Here is a 26189-nt window from a genome sequence, read left to right on the forward strand (position 1 = left end):
TAAAAACACTTTAATTTTTAGTATTTCTAATATTTTAGATTACAGTGTACAAAATAAATATCAAATGTATTTTATTTTTAATTATCCTCTATGGTTGTTTAAAAGTCAAAGTGGGAGTGTTTTGAATGTTTTAACAGGAATTTTTAAGGGACATAGATCAATCATAATTTCTGCCACTGAATATCAAGACTGCTTCGCACACTGTCAGCTTACATGGTTATTTTTACTGTCCCACACTACTGTGAAAAGCAAGATTGCATGTCCATGGGAATCTTGATTCTACTATAGTATAAACTTTATCCACTTTTAATATTCCAAAAGACCACTTAAAATTTGGTATTTCTTAGTAAAGTCTTAAGTTTTGAAGGAAAAGGTAAACATTTCTTCCAAGATTTTGCAAAACCTCTTAACACTGCTTCAAAATAATGTCCTTTTGTTGTTTCCAAAAATCTATTTACACCTACAACTCAAGTTAACAATTGGGGTGTGTTATTCTCACTATTTTTAATTGAAGTACAGTTCATTTACAATGTTGTATTGGTTACCAGTATATACTAAAGTGATTCAGTCATACATACTTGTGTGTGTGTGTACACACTTCTTCATACTCTTCCCATTATGGTTTTTTACAGGATATTGAATATAGTTCCCTGTGATATACACAGTAGGACTTTGCTGATCATCTGTTTTATATATAGCAACTTATTTATTCAAAAGAATTAGTGTGATATATTGTACAAGATTAACTATGTTACCTGGTAAGGTTCATAAAAAAATGCTTCTACACCTTCAGAAAATTCTCTTATCAAGCCAAAGGGATTTCCCAAAACATCAAGTCCAAGAATGAGTACATACATCTGTTTAATGGCCTAAAAATGAAGTATAAACATTAGTCAAATCAGATAATCAGAGATAATATTTTCTTCCTTACATTTAGTGCACATATCTAGGCTAACATTCTCACCAGCAATTTCAAACTATCCCATATCACCTTATTCATCACTAGTCTTAGTTTAAAAAAGCAATTTGGTATTAGAATATGAGAAATAATATGATCTATTTACATAAAGTTTTAGAATATTCAAAATACTTTGACTTTTACAACTATTTGTGACAGTTGTTATTACTGCCAATATTTTATAGACTACAGAAGCACACAGGTCAAATGATGCTGAGTCATATAAACAGTAAAACTGAGATCCAAACCCAGATTTCTTTCTTTTTTAAAAAAAATTATTTATTTTAATTGGAGGCTAATTACTTTACAGTATTGTAGCAGTTTTGCCATATATTGACATGAATCAGCCATGGGTGTACATCTGTCCCCCTGTTCCAAACCCCCCTCCCTCCTCATCCCATCCCTCTGGGTTGTCCCAGTGCACTGGCTTTGAATGCCCTGTTTCATGCATCAAACTTGGACTGTTAATCTATTTCATATATGGCAATACACATGTTTCAATGCTATTCTCTCAAATCACCCCATCCTTGCCTTCTCCCACAGAGTCCAAAAGTCTGTTCTTTACATCTGTGTCTCTTTTGCTGTCTTGCATAAGGGTCATCGTTACCATCTTTCTAAATTTCATATATATGCATTAATATACTGTATTGGTGTTTTTCTTTCTGACTTACTTCACTCTGTATAATAGGTGCCAGTTTCATCCACCTCATTAAAACTGACTCAAATGTGTTCCTTTTTATAACTGAGTAATATTCCATTGTGTATATGTACCACAACTTTCTTATCCATTCATCTGCTAATGGACATCTAGGTTGCTTCCATGTCCTTGCTATTGTAAACAGTGCTGCAATGAACACTGGGGTTCAATTCTGGTTTCCTCGGTGTGTATGCCCAGCAGTGGGATTGCTGAGTCATATGGCAGTTCTATTTCCAGTTTTTTAAGGAATCTCCACACTATTCTCCATAGTGTAAACCCAGATTTCTTAAGTCATGCTCAGTGATCTGTCCACCATACAACAGTTATCCTAATTCTCTGTAAGTTATCCCCTAAATTATAGGACTCCTTTAGTTCAGGATTCCTTAGAGATGGACAAAAGTCCAATAAATAATATATCTAGCTTGACTAAGCAACTTAATTACATTAAAAATATCCTCTGTTCAGCTACTTACTGATAAATAGTTCCCCTTGATCTATTTTTTTTAAGTGAGATGAGTTACTCAGTTAATTATTATTTAAAGATTTATATCTAGTTCACACTGATCCAGGAAGATTTCTGTCAAAGATGAAAAGTAAAGGTAAAAATCTGAAATGGTTGTTGGGCTTAATTTCTTTCCACAACCCTCAGGAGAAAAACTAAGTTCTAAAATTTTGGAAATGGCTGTTCATTTACTTGCCAAATCTAAATTATATATTACATATGCGGTTTCACTATTTTATATCAGTCTGTACTTTTGTAAAATAATCTCAGACAAACCTGCTTTGAATAGTGTCTTATTACTTCAGACTGTAGTTCAGCTGTTGTATGGAACTGATAGTTGAGTTCAAAAAATGCTAGCCTAAAAAACAAAAAAACACAACAAAAAACACATAAAAATGCATATGGGTCTCCACTCATGAACATGAACTGCATTTCTCAATTCTGTCCTCCTATGGCCTACACAGAAAATGCTTGATTCACTGAGATAAACAGAAGTTGCTCAAGAATGGCCAGGATTCAATTGCTGCAGTTTTCCCTGATTAGCTGCCAGCTGAAGAATCCCCCTAAGTTCGTGTGTGTGCGCTCCATCATGTCTGCCTCTTTGCAACTCCATGGACTATGGCCTGCCAGACTCCTCGTCCGTGGGGTTTTTCTGGCAAGAATACTAGCAGGTTGCCATTTCTTCCTCCAGAGGATCTTCCCAACCCAGGGATCAAACCCACATCTCCTCCCTGGGCAGAGGGATTCTTTATCACTGAGGCACATGGGAGCCCCCACCATCATTTTATTTATAACCTGTTCATAGTATATACCTGGATCCACTAATTGGGAAGCTTTATGCTAAGGCTACAGTCCATGGGGTCACAAAGAGCTGGACATAACTGAGTGACTGACACTTCCTTTCTTTCATGCTAAGGATAGGACAGCAGCAAGGTTAGAAATCTCATCCAATTTTTCATGTCTGCAAACTTATGTTTGACTATTTCCTAACTTTTATCTAGATTTACAGTTACCTCTTTGGACTCACTGATTCTTACTACTCCTTCATTTCTGCTATCATGGTATTCATTTTCTCCTAGTCACATATGCTTTAAAGAGTCTTGATACCATAAGCGTTAAAGCAACAGCTTTAAAAGCACCACACATCACACCTTTGAGTATATACATCTTCTTAGGGATCCTTGCCTAAGTGAAAAAGGCATTATATAACACACAAACTTGCATGGCCTCTTTCCTTTTTTCTTTTTTTGACCCTGCCATGTGGCGTATAGAATCTCTGAGCCAGGATTCAAACCCTCTCTCCCTACAATAGGAGCTTGGAGTTTTAACCACTGGACCACCAGGGAAGTCTCTGTCCCTGTGTATTAAGGAAATTATTTAGTAATTACTCTGCTATTTAATAGTTAAGGGTTATCAGGCAATATGTTAAATTATATTTAGCCTATGATCTGCAATGTAGTTTACATACTTTTTCACTTTCAAAATTTTAAGGTAAATATAAAAATGGAATTTTTGTCAACTTATAGATTTGAATTATAAACGTACTTAAAAACTACGTCCTGCACATCTGTGAGAGTGGCACCAATACTCTTCAGCAGAAGATTTAGAGAACGAACTGCCGTCAGCCCTTCATGCTGTGCTGAGTCTTCCGCCTCCTCACCACCTGAGCTCAGGGAGACACTTAAATGCAACTGAAGAGATAAAGAGAGAAATACTTAAAGCACTTTCTTCATAATAACTCTTAAAATTCAATCTCATTCTAAATTTACTATACCATACATAAGATTTCAAATAACCTAGATATTAATTTTGATATAATTAATAAGTGGAATGTTAAAGGAATTTAAAATCTAAACAGCCCTTTAAAAATTTTAAATCCAACAGTGTAATGTATGTTATTTACATACATTTACATACAATCCAATTCTTTTGGTAAACCTAGGAAAATATTAATCTTTATAAATTTTTAATAACAGTAACAATCTAGAAGTTGAAGTTGTTGCAAATAACTCAACTATCTCCAAAATTTCTCCAAGTTGAATGCTTCAACTATTAGAATTAAGTTATTGTGGTGAAAGAAAGTAAAGTAGCTCAGTCGTGTCCGACTCTGCGACCCCATGGGCTGTAGCCTACAAGGCTCCTCTGTCCATGGAATTTTCCAGGCAAGAGTACTGGAGTGGGTTGCCATTTCCTTCTCCAAGGGATCTTCCCAAACCATGGATCGAACCTGGGTCTCCCGCATTGCAGGCAGTGCTTTACCATCTGAGCCACCAGGGAAGCATGGTGAAGCTAGTTAGAAACATTTTTATATTATATGCATATATGTGTGTGTGTGTGTGTGTGTGTGTGTATACATATGTACAGTATATGCACTGTAAGTCGCTCAGTTGTGTCTGACTCTGAGATCCCATGGACTGTAGCCCACCAGGCTCCTCTTTTCATGGGATTTCTCCGGGCAAGAATACTGGAGTGGATTACCATTCCCTTCTCCAGAGGATCTTCTGGCCCAGAGATCAAAGCCCAGTTTCCTGCATTGCAGGCAGGTTCTTTCCTCTTTCAGCTACAGGGAAGGTCACCATGGGGTATGCAGTTAGACAGCAATTTTCTTCAGGTATTATGCAACTCATAGATATTTTATGTTAAGAACTTACTTTTAGTTCCATTCAATCTTCAGTTTTTAAATTAAGGTTATTTTATAAAATCATTTGAAACTTTAATATCATATATAAAAGTTTGAAAATTATCAGTCAACACCTCAATTAGATAGAAATGAACACAATGTTAGGTCAAATGTAAACATATAAACACATACTATAGGCAGCTCCCACATGATAAAAGAGTATAAAAAAATAAAAATTAAAAGTATCATTCCTTTCTAATTTACTTATATTTGAATGATGATGTTGCAGAATTTATATACTATTAAAGAACAGAATTGAAATGCTATATTCCCCTACACTGATCAAATCCATTTGCTATTAACTAGATTACCAAGGATAATAAAAATGACTTTTATTTTCCCCCTACCTTGATAGGAGATATATGAAAGTATTCATAGAGACTGACTTGTGATGAATCTTCTAATGAGACTATTTTATATTCTTCTTGGAAAGCTTCTATGTCTTTATGAAAAAGCTCAACCTATAAAGGAACATAAAATATTAAAAACTTAAGGAATGTATCTGCATAAGTATTAAGCCAATACATTTACAATGGAAAAAACAAAAATGAGATTATGATAACAATTTTGTTCACAATACTATAAAAAGAATAAAATACTAAAATTTAGCAAAAAGAAGTATAAAACGTATACTTATATGATAAAAACTCTCTTGAAAGAAAATGAAGATCTATATAAATGGAAAACATCCCATGTTCAAGGGTTGGAAGACTTAATACCATTAAGATGGTACCTCTTCCAAGATGATCTGTACATCCAATGTAATCACTATCAGAACCCTACATGACTTCTCTGAAGAAGGCAAGCTGATTCTAAATTTCATATGGGACTGAAAACGGATCCAAAATAGCCAAAACAATCTTGAAAAAGAACTAGATACCAATAATCATACTTCTCAATTTCAAATTTTACTGACATTAGACTCTTAATTATACCATATACAAAAATTAACTCAATATGAATGAAACACCTAATTTTAAGAACTTAAAATTTTAAAATGCTTAGAACACAGGGCTAAATCTTTTAACTTTGGATTTGGCAAAGGAGTCTTAGAAATGACACCAAATACATTAGCAACAAAAGAAAAAATATTTTGGACTTCAGTAACATCAAAAGCTTCTGTGCTTCAAAAGACAAATAGAAAGTAAAACACAACATAAAGAATTAGAGAAAATATTTGCAAATTATATATCAGACATGGATGGGGCTTGCATTCAAAACACATAAAGAATTTTACAATTCAATTAAAAAACAAACCCATTAAATAAGGGGCAAAAAATTTGAACAGACATTTCTCCACAGCAGATATGCAAGTAGTCAATTAACAAATTAACAAGTCAAAAGATGGTCAACATCATAACTCATTAGATAAATACAAATCAAAACCATAGGGATATATACTGCTTCACACCTACTAGGATAGCTAGTAGGACAGACAATAACAAGTTAAGTATTAGTGAGATGTGTTGAAATCAGAATCTTCGTATATTCTGATGAAGAGTATAAAATGATGCAGTAACTATGGACAACTGTCTAGAAGTCCTGAAATTATTAAACAGAGCTACCAACTTCCCAGAAATTTCACTCTTAGGTAAATACCCAAGAGAACTGAAAATGTATGTCCACATAAAAACTTGTACAAAAATACTCACAGCAGCATTGTTCATAATAGCCAAGTTGTACAAACAACCCTAATGTCTACTAACTGATGAATGGATAAACAAAATGTGGCGTACCTATACAGCAGAATATTACTTGGCCATAAAAAGGAATCTGATACATGCTACAACATGGATGAATGTTGAAAGCATTATGTTAAATCAAAGGAAACACATCAAAAAACACTATATAGTGTATGATTCCATTTATACTAAATATCTAGAACAAGAAAATCCACAGACAGAAAGTACATTAGTGTTTGCATAAGGCTAAGGCAGTTTTCTTTTGGGGGTGAAGAAAATGTTCTGGAATCAGTGATGATGGTTGCATAATTCTGAATATACTAAAAACTACTAAACTACACAATTCAATTGGGTAAAATATATAGTATATGAACTATAGCTCGATGAACTGTTATTAAAAGGAAAAAAGGTGTAATTTCCTTGTCTTTATCTGTGTACAATTGACCCTGAACCACAGAGATTTGAAGTGCAAGGATCTACTTATACACGTTCCCCTTCCCCCACCCCATACTAAATACTATAGTACTATACGATCCTCGGTTGTGTGAATCCTTGGATGTAGACCCTTGGGTATGGAGGAACTATGTATGCAGAGGGCCAAATATACATTATACACAGATCTTTAACTGAGAACAGCGTTGATGCCCATCACCCCCACATTGTTCAAAGGTAAACTATAGTTTGTTTTATCTTCAAAATCCTTTCTAAAAGATCAGCTGAAAAAGAAAACATCTCTTATCCACCCAACAATTGTAATTTTATCATCTTTCTATCAATTATAAAGAACATATTTATTTTCCTTATCCCTTTTCTTATCAAATATCCTGGTCATATCCAAATGTATAAATTATCAATTAACACAAAAGTAACACAGGAAAATAAAATAGGAAGAAACAAGTGATGTAAGCATGACCGATTATCCTCTTCCTCTTTTACTGACTTAAAACTTTTCCTCCTACTTGCTACCTCATCTTCAAAAGGCTAGCTGTCTCACTTCCAACTTCTATAATTTGAATATGTGATTTCCACCAATGTAGAACCATGGTAGCAGAATAAACTTTTTTTAATTTTTAAAAACATGCTAATACACTTAAGAATGTATAATGCTGTCACTATTTTCTAAAGTCCTCCTCTGTCCCAACTTCATCCAATCAACCCTACTATTTTAAGTCTCACCTCTGTTTTTTCAGTTACTTCAGCTGGTGTCATAAGTTCTGATACAGCATAGACAAATCCAAGATCTAACCTGAGATCCATTTCTTGGATCAACACTTTGAAATACCTATAATAGCAAGGTAAAACATTTTAAGGTAAAACATTTAAAAATTATCGATTAACTGAATTAACAAAATTATAAAAGAAAAAATATAAGACAAATATCAAAACATTGACAGTTAGGACTTTCTAGATGAATGAATTAAAAACATAATGGCAACACTGTTCATAATAGAAACAAACTCAAAATGTGAAAATGCCTACAAAGAGAAAATTGATAAGTAAACTGGCACAAAGTCACACAAGGAAATATTACATACAAGTGAAAATAAATACACTCTAGCTATATACAACAAAATAAATTAATTTTAGTAAAAATTTGAATTAAAAAAGCAAGCCCAAGGAATATATTTACAGTTTGAAAAAAATTTAATTAGCAAACTTTTGGCAAAGTAAGAAGCATAATGTTCAGCTACACATAAATAATAAACTAGTATTTTTAAAAGGGAATAAAAACAGTATTTATCTTGGTGACAGGGTGGAGGAAACAAGAAATAATCGGGAGTGATACATAGATGGATGCTTCTGTCAATGTTCTATTTTTTGAAATGGGGTGACTGAATTTGAATATACTATTTTCTTTCTTGTTTATAAAACAGTATGCAGTAATGATAGACAACAGAGAAAACAAATAAGAAAGTAATAAAATACACATAATTTAGAAATGACTATTATTAATATCTATGTATAATTCATTTGAAGCCTTCTGACTTCTAAAGATTATGAAATAATTGATTTTTTCTATGACCTTTCTAATTTAACATTTTACACTTATATCTTTGACTCATCTAAAATTCATTTAAGAGTACAATTAACTCACATATTTAAACAAAACATTGTGCTTTAAATGCACACAAAATAAATATATTAAGACACTTACTTAATACGTGATATCTGTGAATGTCCTGCAGATCTCATGACGATACTGACATCTGTAAAGGGTTTTGGTGCTGTAAAGATTAACAAATATGATTAATCTAAGGATGCTTTAAACAAAAGATAAGCATTTTCTTGTAATTTAATACACATCACAATGGGCACTTAAATTATGTATTAAATCATGAGCATGAATTAAAATTACTGATATTTGTAAGATCTACCACAATTTTAATTTCAGACTGCAGGACTGGTTTTTTTTTTTTTAATTATCTGTATTCACTTTTAGGTTAACTGAACCTTTAAATTAGTGATTTTAAACCAGAAGTATACATTAGAATCATCAGGACAACTTTGTGAAAACAGACTTCATGGTCTTATCCCTTTATCCAAAGGTTTTACTGGCTTTTAAATGAGGAATTTACAAATTTGTAATCTTTTAAAGAAATTAATATCTCTAAAAATTATATATACATTTCAAATCAATCTTTTCTTCAGTATTCACTCAGTTTTATTGAAGTTAGTTGAGTACTTCCCGGTCTTTTTTCAAGTCATTGAATTTTTCAATGATCCTATAGAAACTAAACTTGAGGATGGTTTCACTGCATACTTTTATAGTAAAATAAATCAAATAGCTAATACAACCATTTTTATGTCAATCTAAAAATAGAAACAAACCTGAATCCAAGGTGACTGACTTGGGCGGTTTAATGGGATAAAACACAAATGGAAATATAGCACCATGTATTTGGTTTTGGATCTAAAAAAACAAACAGGTCAGTATATTAATATGTTAATTATAGAATCTGACTAGAATAACAAAATTTAAGAAGTAGAAGGCATCAAACACTCTAGTCCAACAAACTGAAGTACAGACAAAACAGACTATGGGAATATATTTATTCTATTTCCACATATCTTTAGAATATGATTTGAATATCTTTTCAAACTTACCTGTATTCTGTAAATTTGAATTCTAAACGATGACTGATGTGCAGATGTGCTATATTCTACTTTTAATGCTGGAAGATAATTTCTTCTTATAGCTATTACATGCGGCTGCAGAATTTTCATGTTTGTACCACTAGGTGTCAAGCGAACCTGAAAAATATGCCCACTCTCCCACAAAAAAACCCACAGAATTTCTCTTTATTAATTGACTAAAGTTAGAAATCTGTACCAAAAACCTTTTATAATATTAATTTAAATAGCAGGCTAAATATTTGATAAGATTTTGATTGAGATCTTTATATCCCATACACATATAACTCACAAATATTCATATAATATTCACAAAATATTCATATACCTCTGGTAACTTGATTTTATCACTTTTTATGTAACTTTTATATAACTAACATTTTTTTACTTTATTTCCTTAACTTTTAATTCACTAAAATTTATCAAAAAATAAAGCAATACAAGAAAAATAACTTTAAAAATAAAGCAAAACAACTTAGATCATTAGCACTTAAAAAAGTCTGAATCTTAATACAGAGAACTATTCCTTTAAAATATTCTATATAAAGTACATATAATAATATAATAAGATTCATTATTTTGTAAGCAAACTTGTCTTTCCTTAAAAACAAACTCGTGGTTCATCTAATTACAACAGATAGAAATTAAAACTTCATATCAGTACTTAAAAATATTACCGGAACGTTAGTGTCCAACTCGATAACCTTGTCTTCCGATGGTGAAGATTCAGTGTATTCCTTAAATTCCTTCTCTAACTTCTCAGTGTGCTTCACACTCATTGGCTTCCATCTTGCCTTCTTCCTGGGCTTTGTCTCCCAAACCACATCAGAACTTATATATGAAAGCAAAAATCACGGTACTAATTTATAAACAGTTTCATTTTAACTGGTTTATTACATAAATTACAAAACCATAAGTGCATTTTTGCAATATCTCTAGTTGTGATCAAGCACATTATAAGTTTTAAAACATGAATTCATTCAACCAGTACTTATTAAACTCTTATTCAGGCATTATTCTAGGTGGCAGCAATATTATTAGGGAACGTTTCTGCCATTTTGGAACCTTCTTTTACCTGAGGATAGACAGACAGACACTAAACAGTAAACTAGCATATTTTAATATATTAGGAGGTGAAAATGCTTTTGAAAGAAGAAAAAGCAGATAGGTTAAGGAGGATCTGGAGTACTGGGATATGCAAAGAGGTGGGGGTTGCAGTATCAAAACAGAATGGTCAATGGAGTTGTCATTAAGAAGGTGAGATTTCAACAGCCTTAAAGAAAACATGGGGCAGTTCTCCAACAGACAAGAACGTTTCAGGCAGAGACAAGCCAGAACAGACTACAGGGCAGAGCAGGCCACAGCACAGCAAGACCAGGGGCCTGGCATGCCTGGAATATATAAGAGTAGCAGATGACATAAGACAGATAATGAGAGGCAAAACAGTGTAAAGCCTAGAGGATACGGTAAAGACTGAGTTTTATTCTGAGATGAGGACCCACTGAATGATTATGAGAAGATAAATCAACAACATGATCTGACTTAAGGTTTACGAATAAACTGTGTGATGGGATGGGAAGCAAGAAAAAATAATATAGGATGAGGACTAGAACAGGAAAACTTGTTAGGAATGTAATGCAGTAAGCCAGGAGAAAAATGGTGATGGTTCCACCTAGGGTGCTAAGACTGAAGCATTACAAAGGGGTCAGATTCTATGTGTGTTTTGAAGCAAGATCCAAAACACTATTTTCAGATGGTTTAGACATAGGGGGTAAGATAAAGAAATCAAAGATGATTCCAAAGATTTTGACCTGAGCAAGTAGAAGAATATAGTTGTGATTAACTCCAGTGGGAAAGCAGGTTTTGATAGAAAGAGGAAGGAGTTTGGTTTTACATACCAGAAAGCTTAAGAAGTTGCTTAGATACCTAAGCAGAGATTTTATGTAAATAGCTGGACAGACAAGTCTGGAGCTCAGAACAAAAATCTAGCTGAAGATACACTTCAAGAAGTTTTCTACATATATACGGTATTTGAAATCATAAAACTGAAACAGAGAAGAGAAGTGGACTCAGATCTGAGAGCCTCAAGACACCCAATATTAAGCAGTTGAGAAAATAACAAGGAAACAAGAGGTGAGACTAAGAATGCTGGAATAGAAAGAAAAACCAAGGCGGTGAGTTACCCTGGAAGTAAAGTCAAAGAAACTGGGTCAAGGAGGGATCTTTGTAGAATGTTCAGTTCAGTTCAGTTGCTCAGTCATGTCTGACTCTTTGCAACCCCATGAATCGAGGCACGCCAGGCCTCCATGTCCGTCACCAACTCCCGGAATTTACTAAAATCCATATCCATCAAGTTGGTGATGCCATCCAACCATCTCATCCTCTGTTGTCCCCTTCTCCTCCTGCCCCCAATCCCTCCCAACATCAGGGTCTTTTCAAATGAGTCAACTCTTCACATGAGGTGGCCAAAGTACTGGAGTTTCAGCTTCAGCACCAGTCCTTCCAATGAACACCCAGGACTGATCTCCCTTAGGATGGACTGGTTGGATCCCCTTGCAGTCCAAGGGACTCTCAAGAGTCTTCCCCAACACCACAGTTCAAAAGTATCAATTTTTCGGCACTCAGCTTTCTTCATAGTCCAATTCTCACATCCATACATGACCACTGGAAAAACCATAGCCTTGACTAGACGGACCTTTGTTGGCAAAGTAATGTCTCTGCTTTTTAATGTGCTGTCTAGGGTGGTCATAACTTTCCTTCCAAAGAGTAAGCATCTTTTAATTTCATGTCTGCAATCCCCATCTGCAGTGATTTTGGAGCCCCAAATAATAAAGTCAGTCACTGTTTCCACTGTTTCCCACCTATTTTCCATGAAGTGATGTGACCAGATGCCATGATCTTAGTTTTCTGAATGCTGAGTTTTAAGCCAACTTTTTCACTCTCCTCTTTCACTTTTATCAAGAGGCTCTTTAGTTCTTCTTCACTTTCTGCCATAAGGGTGGTGTCATCTGCATATCTGAGGTTATTGATATTTCTCCCAGCAATCTTGATTCCAGCCTGTGCTTCTTCCAGCCCAGCGTTTCTCATGATGTACTCTGCATATAAGTTAAATAAGCAGGGTGACAATATACAGCCTTGACGTACACCTTTTCCTATTTGGAACCAGTCTGTTATTCCATGTCCAGTTCTAACTGTTGCTTCCTGACCTGCATACAGTTTTCTCAAGAGCAGATCAGGTGGTCTGGTGTTCCCATCTCTTTCAGAATTTTCCACAGTTTGTTGTGATCCATAGTCAAAGGCTTTGGCATAGTCAATAAAGCAGAAATAGATGTCTTTCTGGAACTCTCTTGCTTCTCCAATGATCCAGTGGATGTTGGCAATTTGATCTCTGGTTCCTCTGCCTTTTCTAAATCCACCTTGAACATCTGCAAGTTCATGGTTCACGCATTGCTGAAGCCTGGCTTCGAGAATTTTGAGCATTACTTTACTAGCGTGTGAGATGAGTGCAACTGTGTGGTAGTTTGAGCATTCTTTGGGATTGCCTTTCTTTGGAATTGGAATGAAAACTGATCTTTTCCAGTCCTGTGGCCACTGCTGAGTTTTCCAAATTTGTTGGCATATTGAGTGCAGCACTTTAACAGCATCATCTTTCAGGATTTGAAATAGCTCCACTGGAATTCCATCACCTCCATTAGCTTTGTTCATAGTGATGCTTTCTAAGGCCCACGTGACTTCACGTTCCAGGATGTCTGGCTCTAGGTGAGTGATCACACCATTGTGATTATCTGGGTCATGATGATCTTTTTTATACAATTCTTCTGTGTATTCTTGCCATCTCTTCTTAATATCTTCTGCTTCTGTTAGGTCCATACCATTTCTGTCCTTTATCGAACCCATCTTTGCATGGAATGTTCCCTTAGTATCTCTGATTTTCTTGGAGAGATCTCTAGTATTTCCCATTTTGTTGTTTTCCTCTATTTCTTTGCATTGATTGCTGAGGAAGGCTTTCTTATCTCTCCTTGCTGTTCTTTGGAACTCTGCATTCAAATGGGAATATCTTTCCTGTAGAATATTAGAATGTTATAAACTTAAGCAACATGAAGACTGGTAATTGTACAATGCACCTGGCAAAACATAGGTCTCTGGTGATATTATTAAGACCAGCTTTATGGTACACTGAAAGCAAAATCCTGTTCGGAACAGTTGAAGAAAAAATGCTTAAAAAAAGAACTGGAGAGACTGAAAATATTTTTTGAGATAGATAACACCTCTAATGAGTTCAGCTATAAAGTAAAGCAAAGAAATATGCAGTAGGCAGCAGGGAAAGTAGGTTCAAGATAATATTTTTTTAGTTGAAAGATATTAAACTTATTAGGACAATTCAATAGGGAGCCAAAAATTATTGAAGTAGGACAGAGAAAGAAGAGGATTGCTGGATCAGTGTCTCAAGAGGCAAGAGTGAATGAAATATAGTGCAAAAGAAGAAAAATATGTTTAAATAGGAGCACATCCAATACATCTATGATAAGTGGGAAGTGTGCTGCTGCAATATATAGGTAAAAAATACTGGTGCATGGAGAGCTGAGATGTTGGGAGTGGGTCTTTGGAAGTTCCTTTTTGACTGCATCAGTTTACTTGGTGAAATAAGACTCAAGGCACTGAGCTGAGAGAGAATGGGGATTTAAAACGAGCCAAAATGTGAAATGGGCTTTCCTTGTGGCTCAGCTAGTAAAGAATCCCCCTGCAATGCAGGAGATCTGGGTTCGATCCCTGGGTTGGGAAGATCCCCTGAAGAAGGGAAAGGCTACCAACTCCATTATTCTGGCCTGGAGAATTCCATGAACACTATAGTCCATGGGGTTGCAAAGAGTCTGGCTCAGTGATAAAGAATCTGCTTGCCAATGCTGGAGACTTTAAGACATGGGTTCAATCCCTGGGTTGGGATGATCCCTGGGGAGGAAAGGGCAACCAGAGGCAGTATTCTTGCCTGGAAAGTTCCATGGATAGAGGAACCTGGCAAGCTACAGTCCATGGGGTCTCAAGGAGTCTGACAGGACACATGCATGCAAAGTGTGAAATAGTAATCTAGGAGAGAGAGTGAATGGAACAAATCTAATTTACTAAAAAACCACTGAAAGACTTAAACACAGAATTTAAAAATCTATCCACATTCTAGGGACTTCCCTGGTGGTGCAGTAGTTAACACTCCATGCTTTCACTGCAGGGGATGCAGGTTTGATCTCTGGTCAGGTAATTAAGATCCTGCATGCCATGCCACATAGCAAAAACACACACACACAAAGGTGGGAGAAGAGGCTCCTGACAGCTTCCAGTTTCCACACCTCGAAAAAAATCTATCCACATTCTAAAAGCACTTCACCCATTCTGTTTAAGTATGTAAATTATTTAATTTTACTCATTCTAAAATTTGTTCTCTTTCTTCTAAGATTTATGTTCTCTTACGAAATATGTCCTCTTATAATTTCCATTCTCTTAAAAATAAAAGAAAGATAGAAACCATGTATCAATTCCCTTTGCATTCACATCATTTAGCATGGGAGACAGCACATTCGGTTTCACAGGCTTAAAATCTGTTATTTGAACTTTCTATTTCAGTAATAAGATTTTTTTTGACAACAATAAAAATTTCTAAGGAAATAGTTGTAACATGCTTATTTATTGATTTGGCTGCACTGCTTGGCACACAGGTTCTTAGTTCTCTGACCAGGGATCGAATCTGTGCCCCTGCAATGGATGCGCTAAATACTAGCCACTAGACTGCCCAGGAATTTCCTTTAATATGTCTTTTTAAATGGCACAGTTACCATTCAAGAAGTCAGGGACATTTCTAGACGAATTTACATAGAAAAACAAAATATGTATCATAAACCTTTAACTTATATATCTGAGAGTTTAATTCAAGGGATTAAAACTCCATTATCCTTGTTATAGAAACTGGAATCGTGCAACTCTCATATTAGGCAGTAATACAAAAATACTAATTTCAAGTAGTTACGAACAGAAACATTAAGTGCATAAAGGAAAGAAAAGAGTTTTACTGGTGATGACTTATGTGGGAAACGGTAAATACAATACTACCTTATTAGATCTTAAAGTGCCAAGATCAAAGTAGAAAGTGATTAGAAAGTAAGATGTATAGTGTGGGGAATACAGTCAATAGTAATGAATAATTTTTGTATGGTCACAGATGGTAATTAGACTTACTGTGATCACTGTAATAAACAGAAATACTGAGTTACTATGTTATGTACCAGGAACTAACACAGTGTAGCAGATCAAACGTACTTCAAAATAAACAAACTCATAGAAAAAGGTAGTAATGAACAATTAAACATTTCCTTATGACATGTTAAAGAAAGAAAATATACTTTTAATAAGTTGAATAATTCTAATTTTCAGAGAGTTGGGAAAATAAATATGATGAGAGATTTATAAATCTGATTTTTGGTATATCTTTATCTTGAAAGGCAAAAAAATTATCAAAGCACTTTTAAATTAGCATTACCTTAGATTAGTATCATTGAGCAGTCAAAACAAAATTTAAACTAAATCATTTTAGACTTTACAATCACCATTCTTAATGATTAAGAACTTACACTTAAATGTATCCAAATTCTAATGCATCTAACCTTGTAATGCCAATATAGGCTACTTCTTGCTTTGTATAATTGTTGACAAGAGAAATCCCAACATCTTGTAATGCCAACACAATCTCTTGCTCTGCTAACTCTGCTTTCTCACTTTCATATGTCACTTTAAACACTCTGGGATCTTCAGTGAATAAAATAATGCGTTGTAAGCCTTCAAAAAATGAAACTAAATAAATGGTCTTTTTCCCCAAATTTATAGGTGTCATCATATCCTGAAATAAAATCATCAAAAAAATAAGAAAATTAGAATTTGGTGCCAACCAACATGAAATCTACGTTCCACATTTGAAAAATGAGAATAGTAATGGTACCTCCTTCACAGGTATAAAATAAATTAACAATTGTGTAACATTTGGAAATTTACATAATTCAAATTAGTTAATCAAAGTTTCTGCCATAATCATTATGAAGTCAGGAAGACTGGTAAACTTTTAATATCATAGTAAAATCTAATTAGTCTTCCTTTGTAGGCTAATTAGTAACACAGAATTTATCTTCTCTGCTTTATTACAAGACTAATCAATGTGTTATGCATTAAAAGTTGTTTAGTCAGAAACTTCTATTCCTTTTCAGAGCTGAACTAAATAAAATAAAAGAATATTTGACACCCCAGCTGCATGCTCTACAAAGCACAAATACTACAGGGTTAATACTACAGAAAGAGTTTATATATAAGCATTGTGCTGATAGCAGGGTCTTCAGTTTAAAATAATTAACTTCTAATAGTTAACTCTCAGCCATTAATTTCTAGTTAAGTGAACATTCTGATTAAACAAGATATTATAATATACAGTACACATTCATGTTATAATCCACTAAAATTAAAAATAAGTTAAAATATAGTCATGTTACTTATAACCTCTCTAAAATATAATACATAATACTAAAACTATATTAAGATAAATAAGCTAATTTCCAAGTAATTCTGAAATATTGCTAATATGTTATAGTGGATTACAGGTTTATCTTGGCAAACTTCAACTATCATGGTGATATAAATATGCAAAAGTACTTATTGAAGCTGAGGCTCCAATACTTTAGCCACCTGATGCAAAGAGCTGACTCATTTGAAAAGACCCTGATGCTGGGAAAGATTGGAGGCAGGAGGAGAAGAGGATGACAGAAGATGAGATGATTGGATGGCATCACCAACTCAATGGAGAAGAGTTTGAGTAAACTCTGTGAGTTGGTGATGGACAGGGAGGCCTGGTGTGCTGCAATCCATGGGGTCACAAAGAATCGGACACGACTGAGCAACTAAACTGAACTGAACTGATGCAAAAGTACTAATCGACAGGTTAAACAGCTTATTATTTTTATTTTTTATATTAAAATGAATTATTTTCTAAAAATAAATCTAATCTTGAATTTAAAAAATAAAGTTAGGCCAATTATGGGCAACCCTCTCAAATAATCTAAACAACACTGGACTTCACAAGAGCAACACTGGAAAGACACTGGAAAAATATAATCAATATTCTAAAAGAAATCAACTCAGAACCCAGAATTCCTTACTCAGTAAAAGTATTCCTCAGTGAAGAAAAGTACAAGAAATAAAGACGCTTGAAGACAAATGAAAACTACTAAATATCACCATCAACAGAAATTCACTCGAGCAAATTCTACAGGAGGAATTAAATACCAGCAAGAGCAAAGTGATATAAGATGAATGTGTGAAGTAAGAAAGGAATGTTATGCAAATAAAATGTGAGAGAAAATATTTTACAAAATTCAATATTCAGGATTAATAAAAATTTTTGGCAAACAAAGACTACATGAGAAGTTCTTTAACCTCTTATCAAACTTCCCAACACACACCAAACTTCAGCAAAGATCACACTAAAAGGTAAATGTTGATGTCATATAACTTGAGACCAGAAATAAGGCAAAAATATATGTAGACATCAGTTTTATTAAAGAGGACATAGAGATGCAAGCCAGTCCAGTAAGGCAAAAAGAAATTAAAGATGAAAGGACTGAAAAGGAGAAAGCAAAACTCTCATTCTTTTTAAGTGTCATGATTGTACATGTGGAAAAATAAAAAACAAATAGTGTCAATAGGAGAATTCAGTGGATTTTCTGGATTAAAAAAAAAAATCAATACTCAAAATGCCATTACACTCCCATATGCTAACAAGCTTAATTTTAAAAAGATATCATGGGTTTCTGTTCTGGCAACTGATGACTAGGTGGTCTGAGATAAACCTTCTTGCTAACAGCAAAAAGTTGGACAATATCTAAAAAGGAAAAATATGTGTCTGAAAAAACAGAAAAGCTTCCGAGATAGCATGAATCAATGGCGCCAAGATCTGAGAGAGAAAGAAAGCCAATAAAGGTGAACTTTGTGGGACTTCCCTGGAGGTCCAATGGCTAAGATTCTGCGCTTCCAATGCAGGGGGCTCAGGTTGGATCCAGGGTCTGGGAGATAGATCCCACATGCCAGAACTAAGAGTTCACAGGCCGTAACTAAAGATCCCTCAGGCCACAACTAAGACTCAGTGTAGTCAAATAAATAAAACCAAGAAACTAAACAAAACAACAGAAAAGACAAAGTGTATTCAGCGTTCACAACCGTCAGTTCAAAAAGTAGAAGCAAATACTGAGAAGTTAGGGAACATCATACAGAATCTCAAATTATCTTTAAAATTTTCCATATACTATGTTCAGCACAGAGTCAAAAATAAACATTCAAACAGAATGGATTTTAGTGAAAACCAATAAAAGAGAAAATTTTAAAACATCCAGAAGAAATCTAGGTATTGGAATTGTCAGACAGTCTTTAAAGTAGTTATGATCAGAACATTCAAGAAATTATGTAACAAAATAGAGAATTTTGGAACAAAAACTTTTATAATAGAAACCTTAGCACTGATATTTCAATAACTAAAATTAAGAACTCAATAGATGATTTTAAGAGATTAGACACAGTAAAAGAAGTACATTGAAAAAGAAGTCAGAAGGAAATATTCGTACTGAAGGAAGCAGAGAAAAGGATGAAACAACACATCAAAGTCTTAAGAGGCATCATAGAACATGTCTCTTAGAACAACATCGAAAAGTCATAAGAGACATGATGAAAACTCTAACATTTATGCAATGGTGAATTTCAAAGAGAAAGAGGAAAGAGGTGCCGAACCTGAAATTTAATATCCAGCAGAAATACTTCACTAAAAACAGAGCAAAATAAAGACATTTTCAGACAAATCAAACTGATCAGCTATGGACTCTGATAAGCGGAACACTGCCTGCCGTATCAGTAAACAAAGGATGTCACAGTCAACAATTACAGTCGCAGTCTAGGATGAGCTGGTGAACCCTGAGGAAACTCAGAATATAAAAACACAGGATACTAGTCCCAGATAGCCGAGGTGAATATCAAAAGAATGAGTTCAGTGAGCCCAGACTCTTGTACCTTCCCATACACAGAAAAGTGCTAAATGCCCTAACACTTGACTTAACTGCTTTTCTTAAATTAACAGTAATCTTTTGATGTTCACACTACCTGTCCTTTGTTGCAATACTCCTATTATATCCTGGTTCCCCCAACACTGCCTTGTCTCTCTACAGAGCAATTCTCTCAGGGATGCTTTAGATGCTGCCTCCTAGGGTTGAAGTCCTAAAAATTCCTGCTGAATAAAACATAACTCTCAACACTTTTAGGTTTTGAATAATATTGTAGTCAACAACTCTTGCCTGGAAAATCCCATGGACAGAGGAGTCTGGCAGGTTATAGTCCACGGGGTCGCAGAAGAGTCAGACACAACTTAGCCACTAAACAACAACAACAATAATCCTCCCAGTTAGGCAGTTGTAAACTGTGGCCTATGATAGTTTTATAAGTCTCAATATTTAAGCCTAAAAAGATACTGTTGTGGGCACTGCAACATTATATACTAATAAGAATCAACTTAACAAAAAGACCACAATTCTAAATTTACATCTACCTGATCACATAGTTGCAAGGAGATCCAACCAGTCCATCCTAAAGGAAATCAGTCCTGAATGTTCACTGGAAGGACTGATGTTGAAGCTGAAACGCCAATGCTTTGGCCACCTGATGCAAAGAGCTGACTCATTTGAAAAGACCCTGATGCTGGGAAAGACTGAAGGCAGGAGGAGAACGGGACGACAGAAGATGAGATGGTTGGATGGCATCACCGACTCAATGGAGGTGAGTTTGAGTAAACTCTGTGAATCGGTGATGGACAGGGAGGCCTGCAATTCATGGGGTCGCAAAGAGTCAGACACGACTGAGCGACTGAACTGAACTGAATCACACAGTTTCAAAATGTAAGAGCCCAAATTAAGAAAACCAAAAACGGTATGCATAGATCCATGATTTCAAACACCATTCTCATAACAGAACAAGCACAAACAAAAAACTTAATAAGATAGAAGATCTAAACAACTCAATAAAAACTTGAATAAACTGACATATATAGAACACTGTAACCAACTGCAGAATATGTATTTTTTTCAAATACACACAAAATATTTATAAAAATTGATTACAAGCCCACACAGTCGATTTCAATAAATTTCAATGAACTGAATCAGAGTATGTTCTCTGGTCACAGTGGAATTAAGTTAGAAATAAATAAACACAGCAAGAAAATACTTTGAAAAGTGATAACCTAAGTAACCATGAAGCCAAAACATAAAAATAAATCACAATGAAATTCAGAAAATATTTTGAACTAAAAAATAATTAATATACAGCCAAATCTGTGAGACAGAATTACTAATGTTTTTGGAAGAAGTTTGTGACTTTAAGTGACTTCAAATAAAAAGTGAAGAAAATCTAGAAAGCAATGATCTAGGTATCTGCTATGAACTCATTTGTGCTGCTCCCCTCCCCCCATTCATATGTTACAGTCTCAGCCTCCAATGTGACTATATGATGGAGGTAATGACATCATGGGGGAGGGGAAGGGTGTAAATAGGGCTCTGATCCACCAGTATTCCTTTCCTTATAAGAGATACTAGAGAGGTCACTCCCTCTCTCTTCACCCTGTGAAGACACAGCAAGAAGGCTGTCATCTGCAAGCCAGGAAGCATCCTCATAAAGTTCACAGAATTCGATTATACTGGCATTCCCATCTCAGGGGTCCTGCCTCCAGTACCACTAGAAATGAATCTCCACTGTTTAAGGCATCCAGGCTAAGGTATTTTGTTATAGCATCCTGAGCAGATTAATACAATTATCTATCTCAAGAGTTTAAAAGAAAATTATAAAATTAAAACAGAAGAAAGGTGAAATAATATAATATAGATGAAGCAAAAATAGGTGAAAATGAAAACAAATGTATAAAAGAGATCATCAAAAGGGCAAATTGATGGTTTTCTGACAGACAAAACTAAACTGAAAGTAATTAATAAAATCTCGGCAAAACTTAGGGAAAAAAGGGATGAAGGCACAAATATTCTATACTAGGAATGGAACAAAAAGAAGAATCATCACTATAAATCTTAAAAAGATAAAAATATGGATATTATAAAAACATTTATATCAATATATTAGAAAACTGAGATGAAATACATGCATTCTTAGGAAAACTCTTATCAAAACCACACAAATAAAAGTAGAAAACTGAAATGCCCTATCAATAAAAAGTAGCATTCATAATTTAAAAACCTTCTTACAAAGACTATTGCAGGTAAGATGACTAGGTTTCACTTGTGAACTCTATAGCAAACATTCCAAACATTCTACAAATCATACCAGTCTAACATTAACTCTCAGAAAATAGAAAAATTATAGATAATTCCCAACATGTATTAGAAGTCAGGATGACCTTAATATTAAAATTTGGTAAAGTTATTACAAGATAAGACGGTGACAGGCCAACTACATTCATGAATACAAGCAAAAGTCTTGAACAAAACATTAGCAAGTCAATTCCAAATAAACAAGGCTGGTCTAATATTTGAAAAACAACCAAATAAGACAAAGCCCCCAAAGCATATAATCATCTCAAAAGATAAAAAACAAAAGACATAAAAATTAATAAAAATTCAATACTCATTCATTTACTCATTTGATAAGAAATAATAACTAGTGGCAAGAAAAAAGACACTGGAATAGGGAACAAATTAAGATAAATTTTGAAAGATCAATAAGACTTTAATAAAACAATTTTTGAAAGTCATTTAATATGTTACTGGAGAATGTTTATACCTAATTTTATTATTATAAAAAACAACAGTCTGCCATTCATAGATAAATCCATATGTTAACAGATTCCTAAATGTCCTTCACAGAAGCACCACCAACATAGAAGACATTTAATGCAATAATATATTTGTATCTGTTTATAAACTGAATGCTGAAAGTATCTAAGTTACCCTTTATAACACAATAAAGGGCAAATAAGGCAGAAAAAATAAGACTGCTTCCAGTTTTAAACATTTTTGGTTAAGTTAAAGCTTGAATATTGCTTTAAAAATCTTCAGCAGTGTTTAAGAAGTGTAAACACAAAAAGGTCTCAAAACTAGTAAGGCTGAAAAAAAAAAATAAAATCCTGCTAAGAACACAATAATAACCCAGTACATACATCCTTTTGTGTTACTTCACCGTGGCTTTTTCCACATTTCCACTTCAGCTTTCTAGAGCCCACTGGATCAGCCCATGTATAAAACACTGCTTTTCCAGGAGGGAGGGAATCTTCTATTTCACTGAGGGAACTGACATAAATAGGAAAAAGACACAGTAAATTAAGTACAAGTATACAAATATACTAAGAATCTAAAATAATACTTCATTAATTCTGAGTCCATTAATTAAGATTTATGATAGTTCTGAGTAAAGTAGACTGAACTTTTTCCTTGTACAATAAAAAAGTGGTTTTCTGAGAAAATAATGAGAATATCTCAAGGGAAATGTTTGTCCTAGTTAGGAAATAAATATCTCAGGTTGAGTTTCCCTGCTGGATCAGAGGTAAAGAATCCACCTGCTAAGGCAGGAGACATGGATCCCTGTCTGGGAAGGTCCCAGATGCCACAGAGCAACTAACTCCATGAGCTATGACTACTGAGCCTGTGCTCTGAGCTGGGGAACCACAACTACTGAGTGCTTGCACCCAGCACCGTGAACCCTAGAGCCTATGCTCTACAAGAAGAGAGGCCACCACAATGAGAAGCCCAGGCACTTCAAGGAAGAGTAGTTCAAGCTTGCTGCAACTAATGATGGACCGCACAAAGCAGCAAAGACTTAGCACTGTCAAAAATTAATTTAAAAAATATCTCCAGGTTTCTGAAACTACTCTGTCAACTTTAAATACTAATTAATTATGAAAGAAAATTATTTCAATTACTTTACCTTATCTATACCAAATCTAAGATAATTTAACTGGTAATACTTTCCTAAGAATCAATTTTACTGTGTCAAAATTCAGTTCAATTATTTTTAAAAACCATAAGACACAGGATATAAATCTAAGAAACTCAATCAACTCACAAAACAATTCACCAAAAGAAAATGGAGAAGTTACAAACCAAAAAAATAATACAATATAACTTTTCTGAGCTAAAAAGCAGACTCTGCCGATTAGACTTCACTGGGTATCAGACTAAACGAATGGAGACAATATCATCCAACACAGAATGTAGGACTTTGGAAAATGTCAAATTTTAAGAAAATACAGGGAAACCTGCCTATCCCTAAACCTGATCTAGGGAAATCAGTTACCCTTAGAAATAAAAATAAGACTTTTCACTCTGTTCTGTAATACTGAATGCCAGAAAACAATGCAGCAATGCCTACACAAATTTGAGGCAAGAGTTATGACTTAAAAAACTTATGGCAAATTGTTAATTTCCAAAAGTAAGACATTTTTAAATAAGCAATAGCATAACATTTTACCATAAACCCTTCCTTTTTCCAACCAAGCCAGAGAGGAGTCAAAATAAAATTTTAAGAACTGTGGTGCAAAAATATTAAACTAAACCAGTCAAATAAATTAACTCGTTAATATTGTGAAAGTCGCTCAGTCGTGTCCAATTCTTTGTGACACCAAGACTATAGAGTCCATGGACTTCTCCAGGCCAGAATACTGGAGTGGGTAGCCTTTCCCATCTCCAGGGGATAATCCCAATCCAGGGATCATACACAGGTCTTCTGCACTGCAGGCAGAATCTTAACTAGCTGAGCCCCCAGGGAAATCCAAGAAATCTGGAGTGGGTAGCCTATCCCTTCTCCAGCAGATCTTCCCGACCCAGGAATCGAACTAGGGTCTTCTAATTGCAGGTGGAATCTTTACCAGTTAAGCTACAAGGGAAATCCAATTATAAATCAATCCAAATATCTTCAATAACATAGTTTTGAAAAATTAATCATGTATTACTCTGGCTCAAAAATCCCAAATTATATTCATAAGAAACTAAATTTGGAAAGAGAAATTGAAGGAAATGAAAAAGTACTCTATATTTTTCATGGAAAATTAGCAGATACTATTTCACTCTCAAAATTTTAAATGCATCAAAATCTTCCAGAACACAAAAAGTAATTACATACAAGAGAAACAAAATTATATTTTCCAAATCATCATTAGAAGAAATTAATCCATATGATAAAAAAGTATGGCAAGGAATCATAATTAGTCTTTAAAAGTATTACAAACAGGATAAAAATTTTTATTAAAAGACAGATTTTTAACATTATAAAATTAGGAACAAATTCTCAACAATAGAGGAACATTTAACTATAGTGCACCTAAATGATGGAATACCATGCATTTATTTAAAATTGTGTTTCTAAAGCAAATTTACATGCTTGTAATAGCTGTTAAAAACAAGAGATTCAGAAATATAAATGGAGAGCAACAGTAAAAGAGAACTGAATCAAAATGTCGACATTTTTGGTATCAAAGATTATGCTTTTCACAGTTTTTCTACAGAATATTAAAAAAATAAATGGACATCTAGTGATATTATTTTTATATGTAGGACAGAGTATTAAAAAGCAGAGATATCACTTTGCTGACAAAGGTTCATATAGTCAAAGATATGGTTTTTTTGGTAGTCATGTATGGATGTGAGAGTTGGACCGTAAAGAAGGCTGAGCCCTGAAGAACTGATGCTTTTGAACTGTGGTGCCAGAGAAGACTCTTAAGAGTCTGTTGGACTGCAAGGAGAGCAAACCAGTTAATCCTAAAAGAAATCAACCCTGAATATTCATTGGAAAGACTGATGCTGAAACTGAAGCTCCAATACTTTGGCCACCTGATGCAAAGAGTCGACTCATTGGAAAAGACCCTAATGCTGGGAAAGATTGAGGGAAGGAAGAAAAGGGGATGATAGAGGATGAAATGGCTGGATGGCATCATCGACTCAATGGACGTAAGTTTGAGTAAACTCTGGGAGATAGTGAAGGACAGGGAAGCCTGGCATGCTACAGTCCATGGGGTTGCAAAGAGTCAGACATGACTGAGAGAAGAGCAACAAAAACCATACTAACATCAACAAAAAAGGGAAGGGAAGGCAGAGGAAACAGAAGTTCTATATTCCTTACTTTTCTATGAAAGAATATCAAATGTAACAGTATTGTTCAGATAAATTAGGTTGAAAATATTTACAAATGCTTTAAGTCTATTTCCATTCATTGCAGAACATTCATTATGAAAAAATTAATCTCAAACTGACCTCATGGAATTCAAAGAAAGTAAAAACCAACCAGAGTCCTCGGAATATTAACTATATACAAGTAGTAACTTCACAAGAAAATGACAATACAATGTGACAAACACTGTCATCTATGTGTGAAGATGTAATCGAAAACTGGGTGTACAGACTAAGGAGCTGATGGAAGGGACTGCATGGAAATGAAGCTTTTCTAGCAGAAAAGAGCAACTGGAATGGTAATAACACATG

The 26189-nt window shown here is 34.4% G+C and overlaps 1 protein-coding gene across 4 annotated transcripts in view; it reads right to left on the reverse strand.

The window, feature by feature from the left end:
• VPS13A (vacuolar protein sorting 13 homolog A) overlaps nucleotides 1–26189 on the reverse strand; it is a 253635-nt gene that overhangs the window by 40782 nt on the left and 186664 nt on the right. For 3 of the 4 annotated variants that reach the window (XM_020879716.2, XM_020879717.2, XM_020879718.2), the window contains exons 53-63: nucleotides 22877–23006; nucleotides 16302–16534; nucleotides 10329–10482; nucleotides 9625–9789; nucleotides 9349–9430; nucleotides 8675–8744; nucleotides 7696–7801; nucleotides 5185–5298; nucleotides 3703–3848; nucleotides 2434–2515; nucleotides 756–869 (exon numbers count right to left, since the gene is read on the reverse strand). In XM_020879716.2, the coding sequence (XP_020735375.2) occupies nucleotides 756–869; nucleotides 2434–2515; nucleotides 3703–3848; nucleotides 5185–5298; nucleotides 7696–7801; nucleotides 8675–8744; nucleotides 9349–9430; nucleotides 9625–9789; nucleotides 10329–10482; nucleotides 16302–16534; nucleotides 22877–23006 (1396 nt within the window). Of the gene's footprint in view, nucleotides 1–755; nucleotides 870–2433; nucleotides 2516–3702; nucleotides 3849–5184; nucleotides 5299–7695; nucleotides 7802–8674; nucleotides 8745–9348; nucleotides 9431–9624; nucleotides 9790–10328; nucleotides 10483–16268; nucleotides 16535–22876; nucleotides 23007–26189 lie in introns of those variants that run through there. The other variant, XM_070480319.1, reaches the window with a different exon arrangement.

The sequence above is a fragment of the Odocoileus virginianus genome, chromosome 18 (genome assembly GCF_023699985.2).
Source record: "Odocoileus virginianus isolate 20LAN1187 ecotype Illinois chromosome 18, Ovbor_1.2, whole genome shotgun sequence".
NCBI classification, from domain to species: Eukaryota; Metazoa; Chordata; class Mammalia; order Artiodactyla; family Cervidae; genus Odocoileus; species Odocoileus virginianus.